Source organism: Caretta caretta, chromosome 6, assembly GCF_965140235.1.
Source record: "Caretta caretta isolate rCarCar2 chromosome 6, rCarCar1.hap1, whole genome shotgun sequence".
Lineage (NCBI taxonomy): Eukaryota > Metazoa > Chordata > Testudines > Cheloniidae > Caretta > Caretta caretta.
The window spans coordinates 126,029,380-126,049,325 of NC_134211.1; the positions used below are offsets into that span (position 1 = coordinate 126,029,380).

The following is a 19,946-nucleotide window of genomic DNA, read 5'->3' on the forward strand; positions in this document are numbered from 1 at the left end:
ATGTTGGATTTAGTGTGCATGATGTGGCTGCAATGTGTTGGTGGCCTGTGATATATCCGAGGTCAGGCTAGTTTATCTGATGGTCCCTTCTGGCCTGGAACTCTGACTGTATATTTGTTTAAAATGGCTGAGTTAATGTTATTGTGAAAAACTTAGCTTTGAATTTCCTGATTTCTACAATCTAATTTAGCATTATGGTCAAACAGTTAGCGTACCTATTTTGCACTTAATTTGGACATTTGTTGTAGCAAAGTTTGTATTTAAATTACAATGTTTTACTCTTACAGATCTGATGCCTTCATTTATCCGTCATGGTCCGACCATTCCAAGACGAACTGATATCTGCGTTCCTGACTCGAGTTCTTCTGCCTACTCTGCAGGAGGGGAGGGGATAGTTTCTAGAAACCAGAGTTTCCTTAGAACTCCAGTTCAGAGGCCACCTCATGAAATAATGAGGCGAGAAAGCAACAGACTATCTGCGCCTTCATATCTTGCAAGAAATTCGACTGATATCCCACGGGAATATGGCTCTTCCTCCCAGTCCTTTTTAACGGAAGCTAACTCTGTGACAGAAAATGGAGATGCTGGTGCCCGCTATTACTATGATTTTTATGATGGTCAAAGGAGGCATCAGCTAAGTGATCGTGTACATGAGGACTATAGATATTATGGACATAACAATGATCTCTTCCAAAGGATGTCACATAGTCAAGGGAGGCATACTGCAGGCAAGTGGTTATTTTAAAGAATGCATAAGAAACACTTTTGCTATGGAAATATTTCTTAATGATGCTCCTGGTTATGTTTTTTTATTAGTATTGCTCTATATACTCTAGTTCTCCTATTTTAATTACATTTCTGATACAAAGTTTGCTTGCTTATATTTATGGCAACCAGGAAATACGTTGCATATATTCTGTGGAGAGGGAAGGGAAATGTGCATGTTTAAAAAAAAAAAATTAAAGGTACTTTGTAGGATTGCTTTTTAATATTAAACTTATTTAACTCCTGACAGAATTGGAGATATCTTATATTTGTCCAGGCTTAAGTTTAATATTGTATTTTTTTTACAAATACATCTATTAAACAGATTATACCATTCTCCAGAAGCCACATAGCCTTTATTTCTTTAAATAAAGTGATACACTTCTGAATTTTTAAAATAATTTTAAGTATATAATATGTACTATCCAACTATAAGTGACCTATTTTTCCTTATACATTTCAAGAGTTAAAATAAATACTGTATTTTAATTGAGTGAAAAATGGAAGCCAAGTGAGTGATATTCCAAACATGGATTATGAAGGACTCTTCCCGTTAAATTATGACCAGCTCACTCAAAATACTGAGGAGGTAAAACTGTCACATAATCTATTTTGGTTCACTTGCACCTTTTAATCCCCTTTGTTAAAATGCTATGAGAATTTACATGAATCATATCTGCACTCTTAAAATACATCCCTGTGGTAACATCGTAGCCATTAGTTGGCTTGCTTCTGCCAACTTGCAGTAGGCTTTTGCTGCATCCATTAAATATGTATAGAATAACTGATGGCCATAAATTGTGGGTTATAGTTTTGTTTATAAACAATCTGAAGTCAAATACCACAATAAAGAAGATGGGAGTGCTTAGTATAATCAAAACCTTGGTGGCATTACAGCACAATAATTCTAGATTTCTCTGCTCTGTGTGCTGTGGCACTCCTGAATAATTTTTGTGTGGTGTTCTGTTGTGAATCTTCTACTTACAATGGAAAACTACTAAGAGTCTGTGAATCTTGTACAGCATCTGTGGAACCACTCTATTAGTCATAGAAAAGTGACCTTAAAAAGAGAGAACTTGTGTACTTATGTTCTAACATTTGATAAATATAAAACATCTTATACAAAGTATTTTAAAGCAACTATTTTAAACTTTAGACATGTACATAAGTGTTTTCACTGTGAAATACATTCAGTTCCTCTTTACGGGTAAGCTGTAAGCAAAATAGTAAATCTGCTGTCTCTAAGAAAACAACTCTACTACCAAGAATGTCAAGACTTTAAGGTTACTGACCTCATTTATAGAATTCTTAACTTGACAGAGAAATGCTTTTGTTACAGAAAACTTCTTACTCAGTGAATAGTTAGGGGGGAAACTGAGCTCCAAAGAGTAATAATAGTAACACTGTGAGGACTTTTATGCAGTTTCACTTTGGTTTTCTTTGCTAAATACTAAATAATGCATCTGTTCGAACAAGTGTCATCCATATAAGTCGCATGTTCCTTTTAAATTACAACCATCAGTTTTTAAAAACCCTGTCTATCGTAGGAAACAGTGAACCCTTGCTGAAACAGTTTCCCCAAAGCAATATTGAAAATGATTTAAGTGCTAGTATAGGCTGGTCAGAACAGTTTTGGAAAACATTATTGATGCTCAGTTGAACAGCGACAGTTTTTGATACACTGGAAATGGAAATCTGTTTTTTTGTGGGTTTTTTTTGGTGGGGTTTTTGGATGTGATTAAAAGGGACTCTGTCAGTTGAAATCTAGTTAATTTCCAAACCAAGTTAAAGATAGTTGTTGGTATCACATAGCTGGGTCACCCTGCCAACTTTTTGTGATTTTTACAGTTACATTTGAGACCCACACAAACAACTGCTGACAGAGGACTTTCCTCTCTCTGCCCCTTTCACCTCTCTGGTTGCCGGAAAACGGAAGGGAGCTTCTAAATTTGGTTCTCTACTGTCAATCATTCCCATATCTTTACTGCTCCTAGCTTGAGTGAGCATTAGTAAAAGTGACTAGATACTTGTCAATTCTACAGGTCTCCTGTGGCAGCAGTAGAATCAGGGATTAAATATGCTGCTGCTTAGTGTGAGGGGAGAGGCAAAAAAAGGACATTGTTCGTTCGCACAAAAGCACTGCCTTTCCCCCCTCCCCACCCCACCCCCAGCATGCAATTTTAAACTAGTTGATCTGTTTCATTGCCAATGAGAACATGAACCCAATTCCTTATTTTCAGTTCCTTCCCAGCTTCCTCTTCCTTTGCATCATTCTCAGCCTAGGATGTAGTTATTAGGGCTGTTGATTAATCGCAGTTAACCTACGCAATGAACTAAAAAAATTAGTCACAATTAATCGCAGTTTTAATTGCACTGTTGAACAATAGAACACGAATTGAAGTTTATTAAATTTTTGGATGTTTTTCTACATTTTCATATATATATTGTATTCTGTGTTTGAAATCAGTGTATTGTTTTTTATTATAAATATTTGCACTATAAAAATGATAAAAGAAATAGTATTTTGCCTCATACAAGTGCTGTAGTTAGTGCAAGCTGTTTATCGTGAAAGTGCAATTTACAAATGTGGTTTGTTTGGTTTTTTTTGGTTACATAACTGCACTCAAAAACAAAACAATGTAAAACTTCAGTGCCTACAAGTCCACTCGGTCCTACTTTCTATTCAGCCAAACGCTAAGGCAACCAAGTTTGTTTACATTTACAGGAGATAATGCTGCCTGTTTCTTATTTACAGTGTCACCTGAAAGTGGGAACAGGCATTCACATGGCACTTTTGTAGCCGACATTGCACCTTATTTATGTGCCAGATATGCTAAAACATTCGTATGCCCTTTCATGCTTCATGCCACCAATCCAGAGGACATGCTTCCATGCTGGTAACACTTTAAAAAAAAAATGCGCTTATTAAATTTGTGACTGACCTCCTTGGGGGAGAATTGCATGTCCCCTACTCCTTTTTACCCGCATTCTGCCATATATTTCAAGCTATAGCAGTCTCGGATGATGACTCAGCACATGTTGTTCATTTTAAGAACGCTTTCACTTTCAGATTTGACCAAACGCAAAGAAGGTACCGATATGAGATTTCTAAAGATCGCTACAACACTCGACCCAAGGTTTAAGAATCTGAAGTGCCTTCCAAAATCTGAGAGGGACGGGGTGTGGAGCATGCTTCCAGAAGTCTGAAAAGCACAACATTCTGATGCGGAAACTACAGAACCCGAACCACCAACAAAGAAAATCAGCCTTCTGCTGGTGGCATCTGACTCAGATGGTGAAAAGGAACACGTATCAGTCTGTATGGCTTTGGATTGTTAGGGAGCAGAACCAGTCATCAGCATGGACACGTCCCCTGGAATGGTGGTTGAAGCATGAAGGGACATATGAATCTTTAGCACATCTGGCACATAAATATCTTGTGATGCCAGCTACAACAGTGCCATGCGAACACCTGTTCTCACTTTCAGTAACATTGTCAACAAGAAATTAGCAGCATTATCTCCTGCAAATGTAAACAAACTTGTTTGTCTGAGCAATTGGCTGAACAAGAAATAGGACTGAGTAGAGTTGCAGGCTGTAAAATTTTACATTGTTTTATTTTTGAATGCAGTTTTTTTTGTACATTTGTAAGTTCCACTTTCATGATAGAGATTTCACTACAATACTTGTATTAGGTGAATTGAAAAAGACTGTTTCTTTTGTTTTTTACATTGCAAATACTTGTAATCAAAAATAAATATAAAGTGAGCACTGTACACTTTGGATGCTTTCTACATTTTCAGATATATTGATTTCAGTTACAACACAGAATACAAAGATATTTAAAAAGAAAAGGAGTACTTGTGGCACCTTAAATAAATCACCAATTTATTTGAGCATGAGCTTTCGTGAGCTACAGCTCACTTCATCGGATGCATACCGTGGAAACTGCAGCAGACTTTATATACACACAGAGAATATGAAACAATACCTCCTCCCACCCCACTGTCCTGCTGGTAATAGCTTATCTAAAGTGATCATCAAGTTGGGCCATTTCCAGCACAAATCCAGGTTTTCTCACCCTCCACCCCCCCACACACAAATTCACTCTCCTGCTGGTAATAGCCCATCCAAAGTGACAACTCTCTACACAATGTGCATGATAATCAAGTTGGGCCATTTCCTGCACAAATCCAGGTTCTCGCACCCCCTCACCCCCCTCCAAAAAACACACACACAAACTCACTATCCTGCTGTTAATAGCTCATCCAAAGTGACCACTCTCCCTACAATGTGCATGATAATCAAGGTGGGCCATTTCCAGCACAAATTCAGGTTTTCTCACCCCCCGACCCCCATACACACACAAACTCACTCTCCTGCTGGCAATAGCTCATCCAAACTGACCACTCTCCAAGTTTAAATCCAAGTTAAACCAGAACGTCGGGGGGGGGTAGGAAAAAACAAGGGGAAATAGGCTACCTTGCATAATGACTTAGCCACTCCCAGTCTCTATTTAAGCCTAAATTAATAGTATCCAATTTGCAAATGAATTCCAATTCAGCATCTTAAAACAAAAAAACTTCAAATCCAGACTCCAGCGAGAAACTGCTGAATTGGAATTCATTTGCAAATTGGATACTATTAATTTAGGCTTAAATAGAGACTGGGAGTGGCTAAGTCATTATGCAAGGTAGCCTATTTCCCCTTGTTTTTTCCTACCGCCCCCCCCCGACGTTCTGGTTTAACTTGGATTTAAACTTGGAGAGTGGTCAGTTTGGATGAGCTATTGCCAGCAGGAGAGTGAGTTTGTGTGTGTGTCCCTGGAAAAAAAGTGGGGGGGGGGGGTGAGAGAGCCTGGATTTGTGCTGGACATGGCCCACCTTGATTATCATGCACATTGTAGGGAGAGTTGTCACTTTGGATGGGCAATTACCAGCAGGAGAGTGAATTTGTGTGTGGGGGGGTGGAGGGTGAGAAAACCTGGATTTGTGCTGGAAATGGCCCAACTTGATGATCACTTTAGGTAAGCTATTACCAGCAGGACAGTGGGGTGGGAGGAAGTATTGTTTCATATTTTCTGTGTGTATATAAAGTCTGCTGCAGTTTCCACGGTATGCATCCAATGAAGTGAGCTGTAGCTCACGAAAGCTCATGCTCAAATAAATTGGTTAGTCTCTAAGGTGCCACAAGTACTCCTTTTTCTTTTTGCGAATACAGACTAACACGGCTGTTACTCTGAAAAGATATTTAAATAAATGGTATTCTATTTAACTGCGATTAATCACGCAATTAATCACGATTAGTTTTTTAATTGTGTGATTAATTGCAATTACTTTTTTAATCGGTTGACAGCCCTAGTAATCTTTTCAAAAACAAAATATTTGATGAGATTTTTTTACTGAAACTTCCTCATCTGTCTTCCACCCTAATTCACCCCAGTTCTACCTTCCTTCATTCTTATTTGACTGAGTTATCACCTTTCTTTAATCCTTTAACCTATTCCCTTGACCCCATTCACCCTTCCTTTATCATCCTTGGCTCCCTCTGATTCCCCCCTCCCCTTTCTTCAACTGCTTCCTTTCCTCTGGCTCATTCCCCCAATCTTTTAAAAACTTTTTCTTCATCCGGTATGGTTTGTCGTCCTATCTCTTGTTTTTCCTTTGTCTCCAGAATTCTGAAGCATGCTTTTTACTTGCAGACATCATGTCCTCTCCTCAGTCCGTTTCTTTATCCCCCTTCCAACCTCTCTACTTAATCAAAACTGTCTCAATCAACGTGACAATGACCAAGGCTTGAAAAGAACTACTCAATGCCTACTAGTTCAAGGATTAAACGTACTCATTATCAGGCTGAAATATGGGATCTAAAACTGCTTCACCTTTCCGGTTCTGCATCAGATCAGTGGTAGCGCACTGAGGTTCCCTTCTCAGTTCCTTCCTCTCCCCTGCCCTCTACTCCCCCTCCCCCCACACACACTTCTTTCTAGCCACTCTGAGATCTTCTGCTCTCTTCAAACACAATTCCCTCAGGCCACTTGATTGGCCAAAGAGGTGATCCATGGCAGAACTGAGACCTCCACTCAGGATAGATTCCAGTGACCATTTCTTTCCAAGCAGGGTATTCCCACAGAAAGATCCCTTGGACTGGACTACAAAATCATTTTGTGCAGTACATCTGTTTTGTTCTCTCTGTGGTGTATGCACAAAGACTTTATTTTGAATTGAAAGGCATCATTGCATTACAGGTCTATTTCTGTAAGAATTGATATTGTAACGCAAAGGAGCTCCTTTGCATTGTCTCTGGAGTCTATGATGCATGGTAAAAAACAATGCTAAAAACTGATGCTTGGATCCTAGTGTTGAAATGTTGTGCTGCTGAAGGTTTTCAAAAAGAGACTTAATGTAGAGCCTGGCTTAAAACCTGGAAATACCTTAAGTATTGTAAAGTATGGATAATAAAAATGGTCTATATCCATTTACGTTTTCTTTTAGCAGACTAGTGAGATAATATACAGTTGCATCCCTAAAGAGAGCAGGCTAGATTCAACAGGATTCCTCTGCTTTGCAGCACTGTGTAAAAACTCAGAAGCTAGTTGCCAGTTAGTTCAGAGGATTGAACTGAAGGCAGCATGTTACGCCACAGAGGAAAAGCCAAGCCAAAAATAACAGGACAGCATTGAGATTCCTTTGACCAGTAGTTAAAGCAAAAAGAAAACATCGGAGTCAGAGAGAAACAGAAATGGCAAATGAGAAAAGACCGGTTCCAGACTATAGGGTTTAAGTGATGCAGTCTGGGCGGGGATTTCAGTCCAGTAAATGAGAATACAGTTGTGCCCACTCCTGAGATTTGGTAACTCTCATTAAGAGAGCCATTTTCATATGAGAAAACCCACCTTTAAGCAGAGAGTAAAAAAGAGTTATAACTTGGAAAGGACTGAGACAGTGCTAACAGAAAACGTTTTGCAGAAGCTGTTCTGTCTCTGAGCAGGAAATGCAAAGCTTGTCTAGCAACTAATACAATGACAGAGATCTAACCCAAGAAAGTACCAGGAGAAAAGAGAAGTTTTAGCTAGGATAGTACAAGGCAGGTTTTAAAAGAAAAGTTGCAGTGGAGGAGTTAAACTGGGACCACGCCACCCACTAATAGGCACGCCAAAGTTCCATCTTGCTTTGAATATCTGCCCCCGCACTTCTGCTGAAAGAACTCTGACTTAAAATTTAACTTGTTCGTCAACTCCTTGTCAGAATACGTGTTTTATATTATCTGAATCTAGTTCTGAATGCTCTGAGCCGTGGACTTTGTGGTGTTTTTGTATAGTGCCTTACAATGGGCTCTAATACACATTTTGGGCCCTCAGGTGTTGTAGAAGTAGAAATAATAAATATTCTGACACAGCTCCTCAAGATAGGGTTCTTGTAACCTTACATGACTGTAAAGTACCAGGCATATTTCTGTCAGGCGGTATTACACAGTGTAACTTTCTGCTTACAGTGTTTCAAGTTGTTTTGCAGTCTAGTAAAATATCCTCCTATGTTATAACACAGTATTTTCCTTGTTAATACTTTAAATGCCCCTCCCTTCTTTGACCAGCAATTGTGAAAAAGATTAAATGGTAATCTAGCCTTGGAAGAGGTGCCCACTCTTACTATTGATACTTACAGGAGTCTAAAAAAACAAAGTTGTTTTTTCCTCTCCTGTTCTAAGCTACAGTAGGGAATATTCTTGTTGTATATTCTCATTTCAAGGAAGCATCTGCTGAGTACTTCCTTCATAAGAATGTTATAAGCAAAAGGAGTGTGTTTGGTTTATTTTGATATTCAATAACTCTAATTGTACAAACAAATGTCTAAATTAAACTAATTATAGTTGAATGCCACAACGATTCAAAAGGCATGAGAAGCTATACTTCACAAATAGAATCTGAATTCTTATAACTTTCAACAACCTCAAAATACTGATGGTGTTTTTATGATTTAAGGAAAAGGTATACATGAAACTATAAGTGGCCTTTTACAGCTTTCTGTGTTCTCCTAGCCCCTTTGTTACCTGTAAATCTAGCCTTTGGTTTCATAACTATTGGTCGCTTCAGTTATATATTTAAAAAAAAAAGTTTATCCAAGAATCAAAAAATTACACTGGTTTGGTACTTGCTATATTAAGTCCAAAAAAGGTGCCAAAATAGCATTGGGTTGTCTGAGGGAGTAGTGACTGTGATAAGGTCCATGGCTATAACTTAACGCTATAGAAACGAGGAAAGCTAGAAGTATTGCCTTTCCAATGAAGTGTAGCAATTACTTTCTAGTCTTGGTGATGCACAGGGAAACAGACCTGAAAATCATTCTGATTACAATTTTCCCTTTCCCCTCTTAGCTCTTGTCTGTTTTTTTTGTGGCACCAAAGGCCTTGTCTATACTTCAGCTGCTACAGCTGCAGCGCTGCACTGTGGACTCTTCCTACATCAGCTCAAGGGGTTTTTCCGTCAGTTAGTTAATCCATCTCTCAAGAGGTGGCATCCACGCTGCGGGGGTTAAGTCAACCTAACTGTGGTGCACAGGGCACGACGTTTTTCCTAGCCTTAGCCACATTGCTTGGTCGATCTAAGTTTTAAGAATAGACTAGGCCTTTGCGTGTCCACGTGGGCTGTTCTACTGGTAAATATCAGGGTTTAAATAACTTCCCACATAAACAAGCCCTCACTGATCGTACATAGAATGGGTTTTAGCTCTATCTGAAACTTTGTAATCCCAGCTTTGAAACTTCATTAAGCAATAACCTTTGTCCACAGCACTTGGGGGAGGGATAGCTCAGTGGTTTGAGCATTGGCCTGCTAAACCCAGGTTTGTGAGTTCAGTCCTTGAGGGGGCCATTTAGGGATCTGGGGCAAAAACTGGGGATTGGTCCTGCTTTGAGCAGGGGATTGGACTAGATGACCTCCTGAGGTCCCTTCCAACCCTGATATTCTATGATTCCGTGATATATTGACTGCTAAATTTTGCTGTAATTGAAGTGGGAGTAAAAAACACAACAAAACACTTGAGCATGTGCTAGTTTGAAATGTTTAAACCGAAAGGAAAGTTAATGGTTATTCCTATGTTGAGCTTCTTTCTTCTAGTGACATCTGAGAGTATTTGAATCCCATGTTAGTGCTGACACCATAAGTAGTTCTTGTTTACACATCCAAGAAGAGTCACAATCATAACAGCCCAGTTAGTGGGAGAAAATATTGGACTTGTTTATCAGAAGTCCAGTATCTTTTCAAGTAGCTTAATTGGAAAATTGTATTTCCTCTTGGAAATAGAAACTGGAACTCCTTTCTCCTCCCTGCCTTCAGTGGGACTCCACAGGGAAATAAGGTCAAGGTTGCAGATTCCTTTTCAGGATCAGGACCTGCAGGAGGGAACCACAGCATTGGTATACACGCTAACTTACGGAAATAGCAAAAATATTTTAATACAGGGATGTACTCCAAGGTCAAATGTTTCATAAACTGCCAGGGTTAGAAATATTTTTGTTGACAAATACAAATGTTTTCGAAACCAGTGCTCAGCGGGGCTGACGGGGGAAAAGAGGACTTTAGTCCCTCGTTTCCTGTTTCTTCACTTTGAATAATTTCCAGTTACCTTATTGCTAATAGCTACTATCACAGACTGAAGTGCAGGTGCGGTGTTACTCCAGCACTTGTGCTGTATTAGATCTAAACTGGTAAGCAAAAGATCAAAAAGAATGTCATTCATGTGCCAGTGTTGATCTGTGGGTGAACTGTCAGAAGGAAAGCATGTTCACAATTTCCCCTGATAGCAGAAGTGGAAGGATGAGTACAAAGGAGAAGCTGCATGTGTGATATCTGTCTATAACAGATGGTTAGGCAGAGAAAGAGTAATGGTGAAGTTTCGTCTGGCTTCAATACTGCTTTTTGGGTGAGCTAGCATAGATAGATTTCTTTTCGGGGTATTCTTTGGATGATACAGCTAGTACCATCTCTCTCTCGTACACTTGCACACATTTTTATTTCTGAAGAGCCAAAGCTGAGGAAGTATTTATTCCAACATCTGTGGAGACATTGGTACTGTGGTAGAATCAATTGTTTAACTTCTGAGAGAGAAAAAAAAAAATCTAAGCTCCTCTATATGGTTTAGTGAGAAAACATAGCATTAAAAGGACATTTACCAGCTAGTTGGGAATGCTGGAATCAAGTAAAATGTATTTTATTATGGCATTTGAAAATACAGTGAAAGTTGTTTTGTCCGGCATGTTGGGGGAAGAGGGTGCTGGTAAGTAAAAAATGCTGGTTAAGTAAGAGGGGGGGAGTTTGCATGCGGGAGAGGGTGTGGGGTTGGGGCGTAGGAGGGGGTGTGGAACGCGGGCTCTGGGAGGGAGTTTAGGTGCGGGTGGGGGCTCAGGGCAGCAGGCTAGGGCTCAGGAGCTGCCCCGCAGCTCCCATTGGCCACGGTTCCCAGTCAAGGGGAGCTGTGCAGCTGGCACGGGGGTGGGGGAGGGGGAGCAGCGCGCAGAGCTGCCTGCTGTGCCTCCACCTAGGAGCAGCTGGAGCCTGGGACAGGTCGCCGCTTGCGGGGAGCCAGCCGAGGTGAGTGGCCCCCAGATCCGGTGCTCCGCACCCCCTCCCACACCTAAATCCCTCCCAGAGCCCGCGCTTTTTTTTCAGGAACTGAGATCTGACTTACAAAAGGATTATTGCTCTACTTGTTGTTGGTCAGACCATACATATAATGTTCTGATTGCTTAATAATTAGTGATTCATTTGACCAGTTCTAATTTGAAATAAGTAGAGAGAAAAAATGTGTGAATATAGAAGTTGTAAATCTACTGCAGCCTTATTCTTGAGGTTTGTCATCTTCTGAGTGAATAATCTTTTATTGCTTTCACGAGGAAAGTAATTACAACTTTTTTTTAAGTCAGTAAACCAATTTCAAGCATTGTTGTCAACTTGGCTGAACTCATGTTTTTTTCAGGTATTGGCAGGGTTCCTGCTACATCATTAGGAAATTTAACAAATCACAGTTCTGAAGATTTACCTCTTCTTCCTGGCTGGTCAGTGGACTGGACTATTAGAGGAAGGAAATACTACATTGATCATAACACTAATACAACTCATTGGAGCCATCCACTCGAGCGTGAGGGGCTGCCTCCTGGATGGGAAAGAGTTGAGTCAGCAGAATTTGGAGTGTATTATGTAGATCACATCAATAAAAGAGCTCAGTACAAACATCCCTGTGCTCCCAGGTAGGCTATCAATGTTAGATTTTGTTGCAGACTATATTCTGATAGATTTTTCATGCTAAATTCGAACTTTTCTGTCTTAGCACATCACTGATCTGTTATATATTATTTTTATACATGGAACTTTACTGGTTTCTGTCCAAGTTGCTCTAATTGTAAAGGGAGGTAACCTTAAGGCTTCTGTTTCCTGAGCTGTGTTAATTTTAATGTAAGTTCAGAGCACAGAATATTGCTACCAACTAATAAAGAACAATGCATCATTATACTTTACTATGAATATTCATTAAGAGTGACAGAATACTTCAGGAGGTGTAACAATGCTGGCTTTGGTGAGACGCAACTGACCGTATCAATTCAGGACAAATTGCTTAAAGCAAGGCAGTTACAGCCCAAGGCTAGGGTTCCTTTGCACACCAAGGCAAACCAAACCAGCCAAACAGAGAGGACTGGCTAACCGTAAGTCACACAAGCAATTCCCTTAGACTCTCCAGTTTCCCAGTATCACCACCAGTGCCACTCGTTATGGGGACAAATGGTTATGAAAACCAGTGCCCCAGTAAAAGGAAAAAAAGGTCTTCCCAATCCCAAAAGACCAAGCCCCAGACCCAGGTCAGTATACAAATCGGATCTTACCCACAAATCGTGCTGTTGCCAATCCTTTAGAATCTAAAATCTAAAGGTTTATTCATAAAAGGAAAAAGATACAGATGAAAGCTAGAACTGGTTAAATGGAATCCGTTACATACAGTAATGGCAAAGTTCTTGGTTCAGGCTTGTAGCAAGGATGGAATAAGCTGCAGGTTCAAATCAAGTGTCCGGAGTACATCCACAGCTGGGATGGGTCATTCAGTCCTCTGTTCAGAGCTTCAGTTTGCAGCAAGGTTCCTCCAGAGGTAAGAAGCAGGACTGAAAACAAAATGGAGGAGTTTTCAGGGCCTTTTATATCCTCTGCCCTGTGAAAGATCACAGCAGCAAGATGGGGCCTGGAGTCACATGGGCAAGCCACATGTCCATGAACAGAAGAACGTAAGAATGGCTAGACTGGGTCAGACCAAAGGTCCATCCAGCCCAGTATCCTGTCTGCTGACAGTGGCCAATGCCAGGTGCCCCAGAGGGAGTGAACTTACTAGGTAATGATCTAGTGATCTCTCTCCTGCCATCCATCTCCACCCTCTGACAAACAGAGGCTAGGGACACCATTCCTTACCCATCCTGACTAATAGCCATTAATGGACTCAACCTCCATGAATTTATCCAGTTCTCTTTTAAACCCTGTTACAGTCCTAGCCTTCACAACCTCCTCAGGCAAGGATTTCCACAGGTTGACTGTGCACTGAGTGAAGAAGAACTTCCTTTTATTTGTTTTAAACTGCTGGCCATTAATTTCATTTGGTTGGCCCCTAGTTCTTATGGGAACAAGTAAATAACTTTTCCTTATTCACTTTCTCCACACCACTCATGATTTTATATACCTCTATAATATCCCCTCTTAGTCTCCACTTTTCCAAGATGAAAAGTCCTAGCCTCTTTAATCTCTCCTCATATGGGACCCGTTCCAAACCCCTCATCATTTTAGTTGCCCTTTTCTGAACCTTTTGTAATGCCAGTATATCTTTTTTGAGATGAGGGGACCACATCTGTATGCAGTATTCAAGATGTGGGTGTACCATGGATTTATAGAAGGGCAATAAGATATTCTCCATCTTATTCTCTATCCCTTTTTTAATGATTCCTAACATCCTGTTTGCTTTTTTAACTGCTGCTGCACACTGCATGGACATCTTCAGAGAACTATTCACAATGACTCCAAGATCTTTCTCCTGATTAGTTGTAGCTAAATTAGCCCCCATCATATTGTGTATATATAGTTAGGGTTCTTTTTTTCCAATGTGCATTACTTTACATTTATCCACATTAAATTTCATTTGCCATTTTGTTGCCCAGTCACTTAGTTTAGTGAGATCTTTTTGAAGTTCTTCACAGTCTGCTCTGGTCTTAACTACCTTGAGCAGTTTAGTATCATCTGCAAACTTTGCCACCTCGCTGTTTACCCCTTTCTCCAGATCATTTATGAATAAGTTGAATAGGATTGGTCCTAGGACTGACCCTTGGGGAGCACCACTAGTTACCCCTCTCCATTCTGAAAATGTACCATTTATTCCTACCCTTTGTTCCCTGTCTTTTTAACCAGTTCTCAATCTGTGAAAGGATCTTCCGTCTTATCCCTCAACATGCACGATTCAGTTCTTTACAGGCCGACGCCATTATTTACATGTTAGTTTGAACGTTCCCAGGAAAGCTCACATGTGGATTGGCGTCTCCCAAAGTTTTTCAGCCAGTGCTTCTTCAGTGGGCACTTACTGAGAATAGTTCTTTCTTAAGAAGTTGACCAAATGCTTCACTGAGGCTTCTTAGAATCAAAACACATTAAGATACAAGTACATAGCCAATATTCATAACTTCAGCTACAAAAATGATACACACATACAGATAGCATAATCATAATCAACAAAAAATCATAACCTTTCCATAGACACAACCACCTTTGTACAATATTTGCTACGAATATATAACAGTGGTTGCAACAATCATCTCTACGGTCACAGGTTACGTCAGTAAGGTCACAGGAGGAGAAAAATGTTACAGGTTGAAAGGAAGCTGTTAAATCTTACCTTCCAGCAGGCTGTCCTCACAAATAACCTTTAATAATATTCCTGATGAAGAGGCACTTTGCCATCTTAAACATGGGCTCGTTCTGCTCTAAACTGAAAGTCCCTGTTTTCATCTACACACAATATAAACTTTTTGTTAGTATATTCCAACACGCTTGTCCCTGCTGTATTATTTTTCTTATTGTTTTTTCATGTGAGAAGGAAAAATCTCTATATGGAACAATAGATAACATTTTAAAGATGAAACTTGAAGTTCTTGTGGAATAGGTTACTAAATGTTACTAGAACACATTTGTTCTAAATCCATGGAATTTTGGATTGATCAGCTAAATGATACTTGTCTATTTTATCTGTTAAAATCAGTTTTTAATTTTTGGTCAGACCATGTTAGTAAAAGGCAGTGGGTAACAGGTAAAATGGTCTGATATAAGTTTCTACAATGTGATAAATGCAGCTGTGTTTATATTTGTGTTTAGAATAAAATAAAAACCATGGCGCAGTTATTAAAAATGACTGCAGAAAGGTCTCCTTTCTCCCAGTAAAGAGTATTTAAAATTAAATGCAACCTGCCTGTATGCTGTGATGCCATCAGTCTGCATACATGACTCCTATTGTTGTAAGTGGCTGGAATGATCAGTAGTTTTTATTAAGATTTTAACATTTTGGTCAAAATTAACATTTTAATTATACTAGTATATTTAACTTGCTGCTTTTGAAGGTTATTGAATTGATACACTTTAGATTTCTATCTCTGTTCTTTGTACAGCGTTCCTCGTTATGATCAACCTCCACCAGTGACTTATCAGCCACAGCAAGCTGAGAGAAGCCAGCCCCTTTTAGTGCCTGCAAATCCATACCACACTGCAGAGATTCCTGACTGGCTTCAGGTTTATGCCAGGGCTCCTGTAAAGTGAGTGTCTTTTTCATTCCTCTCAAAACGACTTACTTCTGTCTTTTTTTTTTAAAGTTTTTCTCTATAGCTGTATTTCAATAACTAGAAAAGAAGAACACCTTTTTTTGCATTATGTAAATTAATTTTTCATTGCACAGGCACTATTATTGGCAGTAGAATTAAATGTAGAAAGTTATAGCAGATATTTTCAAGTATTCAGAACACAAGTGCAACCATGTGCAAAAGTTGTGGGGACCAGGTACAAGGATGCTTGAGATCTGTAACTGTATCTTTGGGACATCAACAGTATATTAAAGAAGATGCGGTTAGAGTCTGTCCCCTTCATTCCTCTCCCCAAACCCTGCAGTGTCTGATAGAGGTTTAACATCAGCCTTTCTGCAGCTAAATCATAACTGATGTCAAGATAACCTATTTGGTCGGATGTGGGGAGACTTATTTCACAGTAAGCGGTTACTGATCTTTGGGTGTCCCACTAGTGGTATTAAATCCAGTCTTGGGAGGTTTGTTTTGCCTTAGGTAGAGGATAAGTGCTGTGACCGTAATAGACATAGGAAGGAGTTACGGTTGTGGATAAAAACATGTGTCCAAGCAACAGGCCCAATTTAATCTTGCGAAGTAATGTATTTTGAATACAAACATACAGCACTGAAGTAACATTGCAGGTCTAATGCAATCTACACTGTTATGGTTGCTGCTCTACATTGTGCTGAGAGTGTGTAGTTTATGCAGCTCTTGTGAACCTCAGAAATCTCCGATTGCCGATCCTCAGGGACTTGAGGGGAGGATTCTCTTTCCTCCACCCTCTGACTGACCAAATTTATCCATTAGGTCGGTCTGGACCCATAGTAATATGACCTTCTAACAGCAGAGCAAGATGTGGAATTCAAGAAATATTGTGCCTATCTTTTGTGAAACCTTTTGTGAGAGGGTCAGTTGCAGCGTGAAGAATCCAGTTCATTCCTTTCCCCACCAAATGGAACAGTTTTCTCTATTCTGTTTGGATTTTTAACTTTTGTTTATTTGTAAATTAGCAGGAATTTCCTGTACAGTTTTTCTCTAGGAAAAGAGTCTGTTTTTTCTCTTTCCACTATAAGGAGCTGTCAAATGGAATTAAACCCCTGAAACTAAATGCTAAGGATCTGTCGAGACACCTATGGCTGGCCTGTGCTGACTGACTCAGGCTCACAGGGCTCGGGTTGCAGGGCTATTTGATTGCAGCGTAGACTCTAGGGCCCTGTGAGAGGGGAGGGTCTTATAGCCCAGGCTCCAGCCCATTCCCAGAAGTTTACACTGCAATTAAACAGCCCTGCAGCTCAAGCCTTGCAAGCGTGAGTTAGCTCTCACGGGCCAGCCATGAGTGTTTAATTGTAGTGTAGACATTCCCTAAGGTTTGTTCATAACCAACATATGCAACTCGCTCCATGGGAGTATGACTGTTGCCTCCTGAGTTTCCATGGTCTCCAGAAGGCAAAGAAGCAATAGTCCTGTAGTTGTTTAATCACAAAGGTATGTGAAATGGCATATAAGAACACTGGGCTGATGAGTGTCACGATTTTTAAAGGAAGATCTATCTCTGGAGAAAAACGTTGCAAAGTGCTCCTCACTGTTCATGTCACCATGTCGAATAATACATGAGAGAGAGAGCCAAGAGCGTGTGACTTCCTCTTAATGTGTTTGATTCCAAGAACAATGCAGTTCCTTATTGTGATGGATTGGGTCAGAAACCCCCTTGGGACTGCCACCTGATGTGCTGGGACTGCCTCTGAGCCTGTTTTCTCTGGCAGCTTGGGACTTCAGTACCGTACCTTGTTGTGCCAGACATGCTAACCTGCTACAAACACAGGGCCAGGTCTGAACCACGTCCCTCAAAAGCTGCAGGCTTAACTGAAAACAGCTTAAGAAGTGCTCCTGTCTCTAGCACCCAGATACCCAGTTCCCAATGGGATCCAAACCCCAAATAAATCAGTTTTGCTCTGTATAAAGCTTATACAGGGTAAACTCATAAATTGTTCACCCTCTATAACACTATAGAGAGATATGCACAGCTGTTTGCGCCCCCAGGAATGAATTACTTGCTCTGGGTTAATTAATAAGTAAAAAGTGATTTTATTAAATATAAAAAGTAGGATTTAAGTGGTTCCAAGTAATAACAGACAGAACAAAGTACGTTACCAAGCAAAATAAAATAAAACATGTAAGTCTAAGCCTAATACAATAGGAAACTAAATGCAGGTAAATCTCACCCTCAGAGATGTTCCAGTAAGCGTCTTTGACAGACTAGACTCCTTCCTAGTCTAGGTCCAGCAATCACTCACACCCCCCGTAGTTACTGTCCTTTGTTCCAGTTTCTTTCAGGCATCCGTTTGTGGTGGAAAGGCTATCTTTTGAGCCAGCTGAAGACAAAATGGATGGGCTTCCAGGGCCTTATATAGTCTGTCTTTTGTGCAACATCACAGCCACAAGATAGGGTCTCTAGCCACCTGGGCAAGTCACATGTCTATGAATGATTCAGCTTTTTGCAAGCCAAGGCCATTGTTTACAGGTTTCAGAGTGGTAGCCATGTTAGTCTGTATCAGCAAAAAAAACAAGGAGTACTTGTGGCGCCTTAAAGACTAACAAATTTATTTGGGCATAAGCTTTGGTGGGCTAAAACCCACTTCGGATGCATGCAGTGGAAAATACAGTAGGAAGATATATATTCACAGAGAACATGAAAAAATGGGTGTTGCCATACCAACTGTAATGAGACCAATTAATTAAGGTGGGCTATTATCAGCAGGAGGAAAAAAAAATTATCACTTTTGTAGTGATAATCAGGATGGCCCATTTCAAACAGTTGACAAGAAGGTGTGAGTAACAGTAGGGGGGAAAGAATTAGCATGGGGAAATAGTTTTTACTTTGTGTAATGACCCATCCACTCCCCGTCTTTATTCAAGCCTAATTTAATGGTGTCCAGTTTGCAAATTAATTCCAATTCACAGTTTCTTGTTGGAGTCTGTTTTTGAAGTTTTTTTTTGTTGGAGAATTGCGACTTTTAGGTCTGAAATTCAGTGACCAGAGAGGGTGAAGTGTTCTCCGACTGGTTTTTGGATGTTCTAATTCTTGATGTCTGATTTGTGTCCATTTATTCTTTTGCATAGAGATTGTCTGGTTTGGCCAATGTACGTGGCAGAGGAGCATTGTTGGCACGTGATAGCATATATCACATTGATAGATGTGCAGGTGAACGAGCCTCTTATGGTGTGGCTGATGTGATTAGGTCCTATGATGGTGTCCCCTGAATAGATATGTGGACACAGTTGGCAACGGGCTTTGTTGCAAGGATAGGTTCCTGGGTTCATGTTTTTGTTCTGTGGTTGCTGGTGAGTATTTGCTTCAGGTTGGTGAGCTGTCTGTAAGCAAGGACTGGCCTGTCTTCCAAGATCTATGAGAGTGATGGGTCGTCCTTCAGGATGGGTTGTACATCCTTGATGATGCACTGGAGAGGTTTTAGTTGGGCCTGAAGGTGATGGCTAGTGGCGTTCTGATACTTTCTTTGTTGGGCCTGTCCTGTAGTAGGTAACTTCTGGGTATTCTTCTGGCTCTGTCAATCTGTTTCTTCACTTCAGCAGGTGGGTATTGTAGTTGTAAGAATGCTTGATAGAGATCTTGTTAGGTGTTTGTCTCTGTCTGAGGGGTTGGAGCAAATGCGGCTGTATCGTAGAGCTTGGCTGTAGACAATGGATCATGTGATGTGATCTGGATGAAAGCTGGACGCTATGTAGGCAGAGCGGTCAGTAGGTTTCCGATGTAGGGTGGTGTTTATGTGGCCATCACTTATTAGCACTGTAGTGTCCAGGAAGTGGATCTCTTGTGTGGACTGGTCCAGGCTGAGTTTGATGGTGGGATGGAAATTGTTGAAATCATGATGGAATTCCTCAAGGGCTTCTGTTCCATGGGTCCAGTTGATGAAGATGTTATCAATGTAGCGTAGGGGATGAGAGATGAGGAAGCGTTGTTCTAAGTCAGCCATAAAAATATTGGCATACTGTGGGGCCATGTGGGTACCCATAGCAGTGCCGCTGACTTGAAGGTATACATTGTCCCCAAATGTGAAATAGTTGTGGGTGAGGATAAAGTCACAAAGTTCAGCCACCAGGTTTGCCGTGACATTATCGGGTATACTGTTACAGTTGGTATAGCGACACCCATTTTTTCATGTTCTGTGTGTGTGTCTATATATATCTTCCTACTATATTTTCCACTGCATCCATCCGATGAAGTGGGTTTTAGCTCACGAAAGCTTATGCCCAAATAAATTTGTTAATCTCTAAGGTGCCACAAGTAATCCTCGTTCTTTTTGCCATTGTTTACA

General features: G+C 40.4%; 1 protein-coding gene across 2 annotated transcripts in view; it reads left to right on the top strand.

Moving 5' to 3' along the window:
- SAV1 (salvador family WW domain containing protein 1) overlaps positions 1 to 19,946 on the top strand; it is a 35,089-nt gene that overhangs the window by 3,979 nt on the left and 11,164 nt on the right. For both annotated transcript variants that reach the window (XM_048852679.2, XM_048852681.2), the window contains exons 2-4: positions 288 to 728; positions 11,739 to 12,009; positions 15,445 to 15,588. In XM_048852679.2, the coding sequence (XP_048708636.1) occupies positions 288 to 728; positions 11,739 to 12,009; positions 15,445 to 15,588 (856 nt within the window). The remainder of the gene's footprint in view (positions 1 to 287; positions 729 to 11,738; positions 12,010 to 15,444; positions 15,589 to 19,946) is intronic.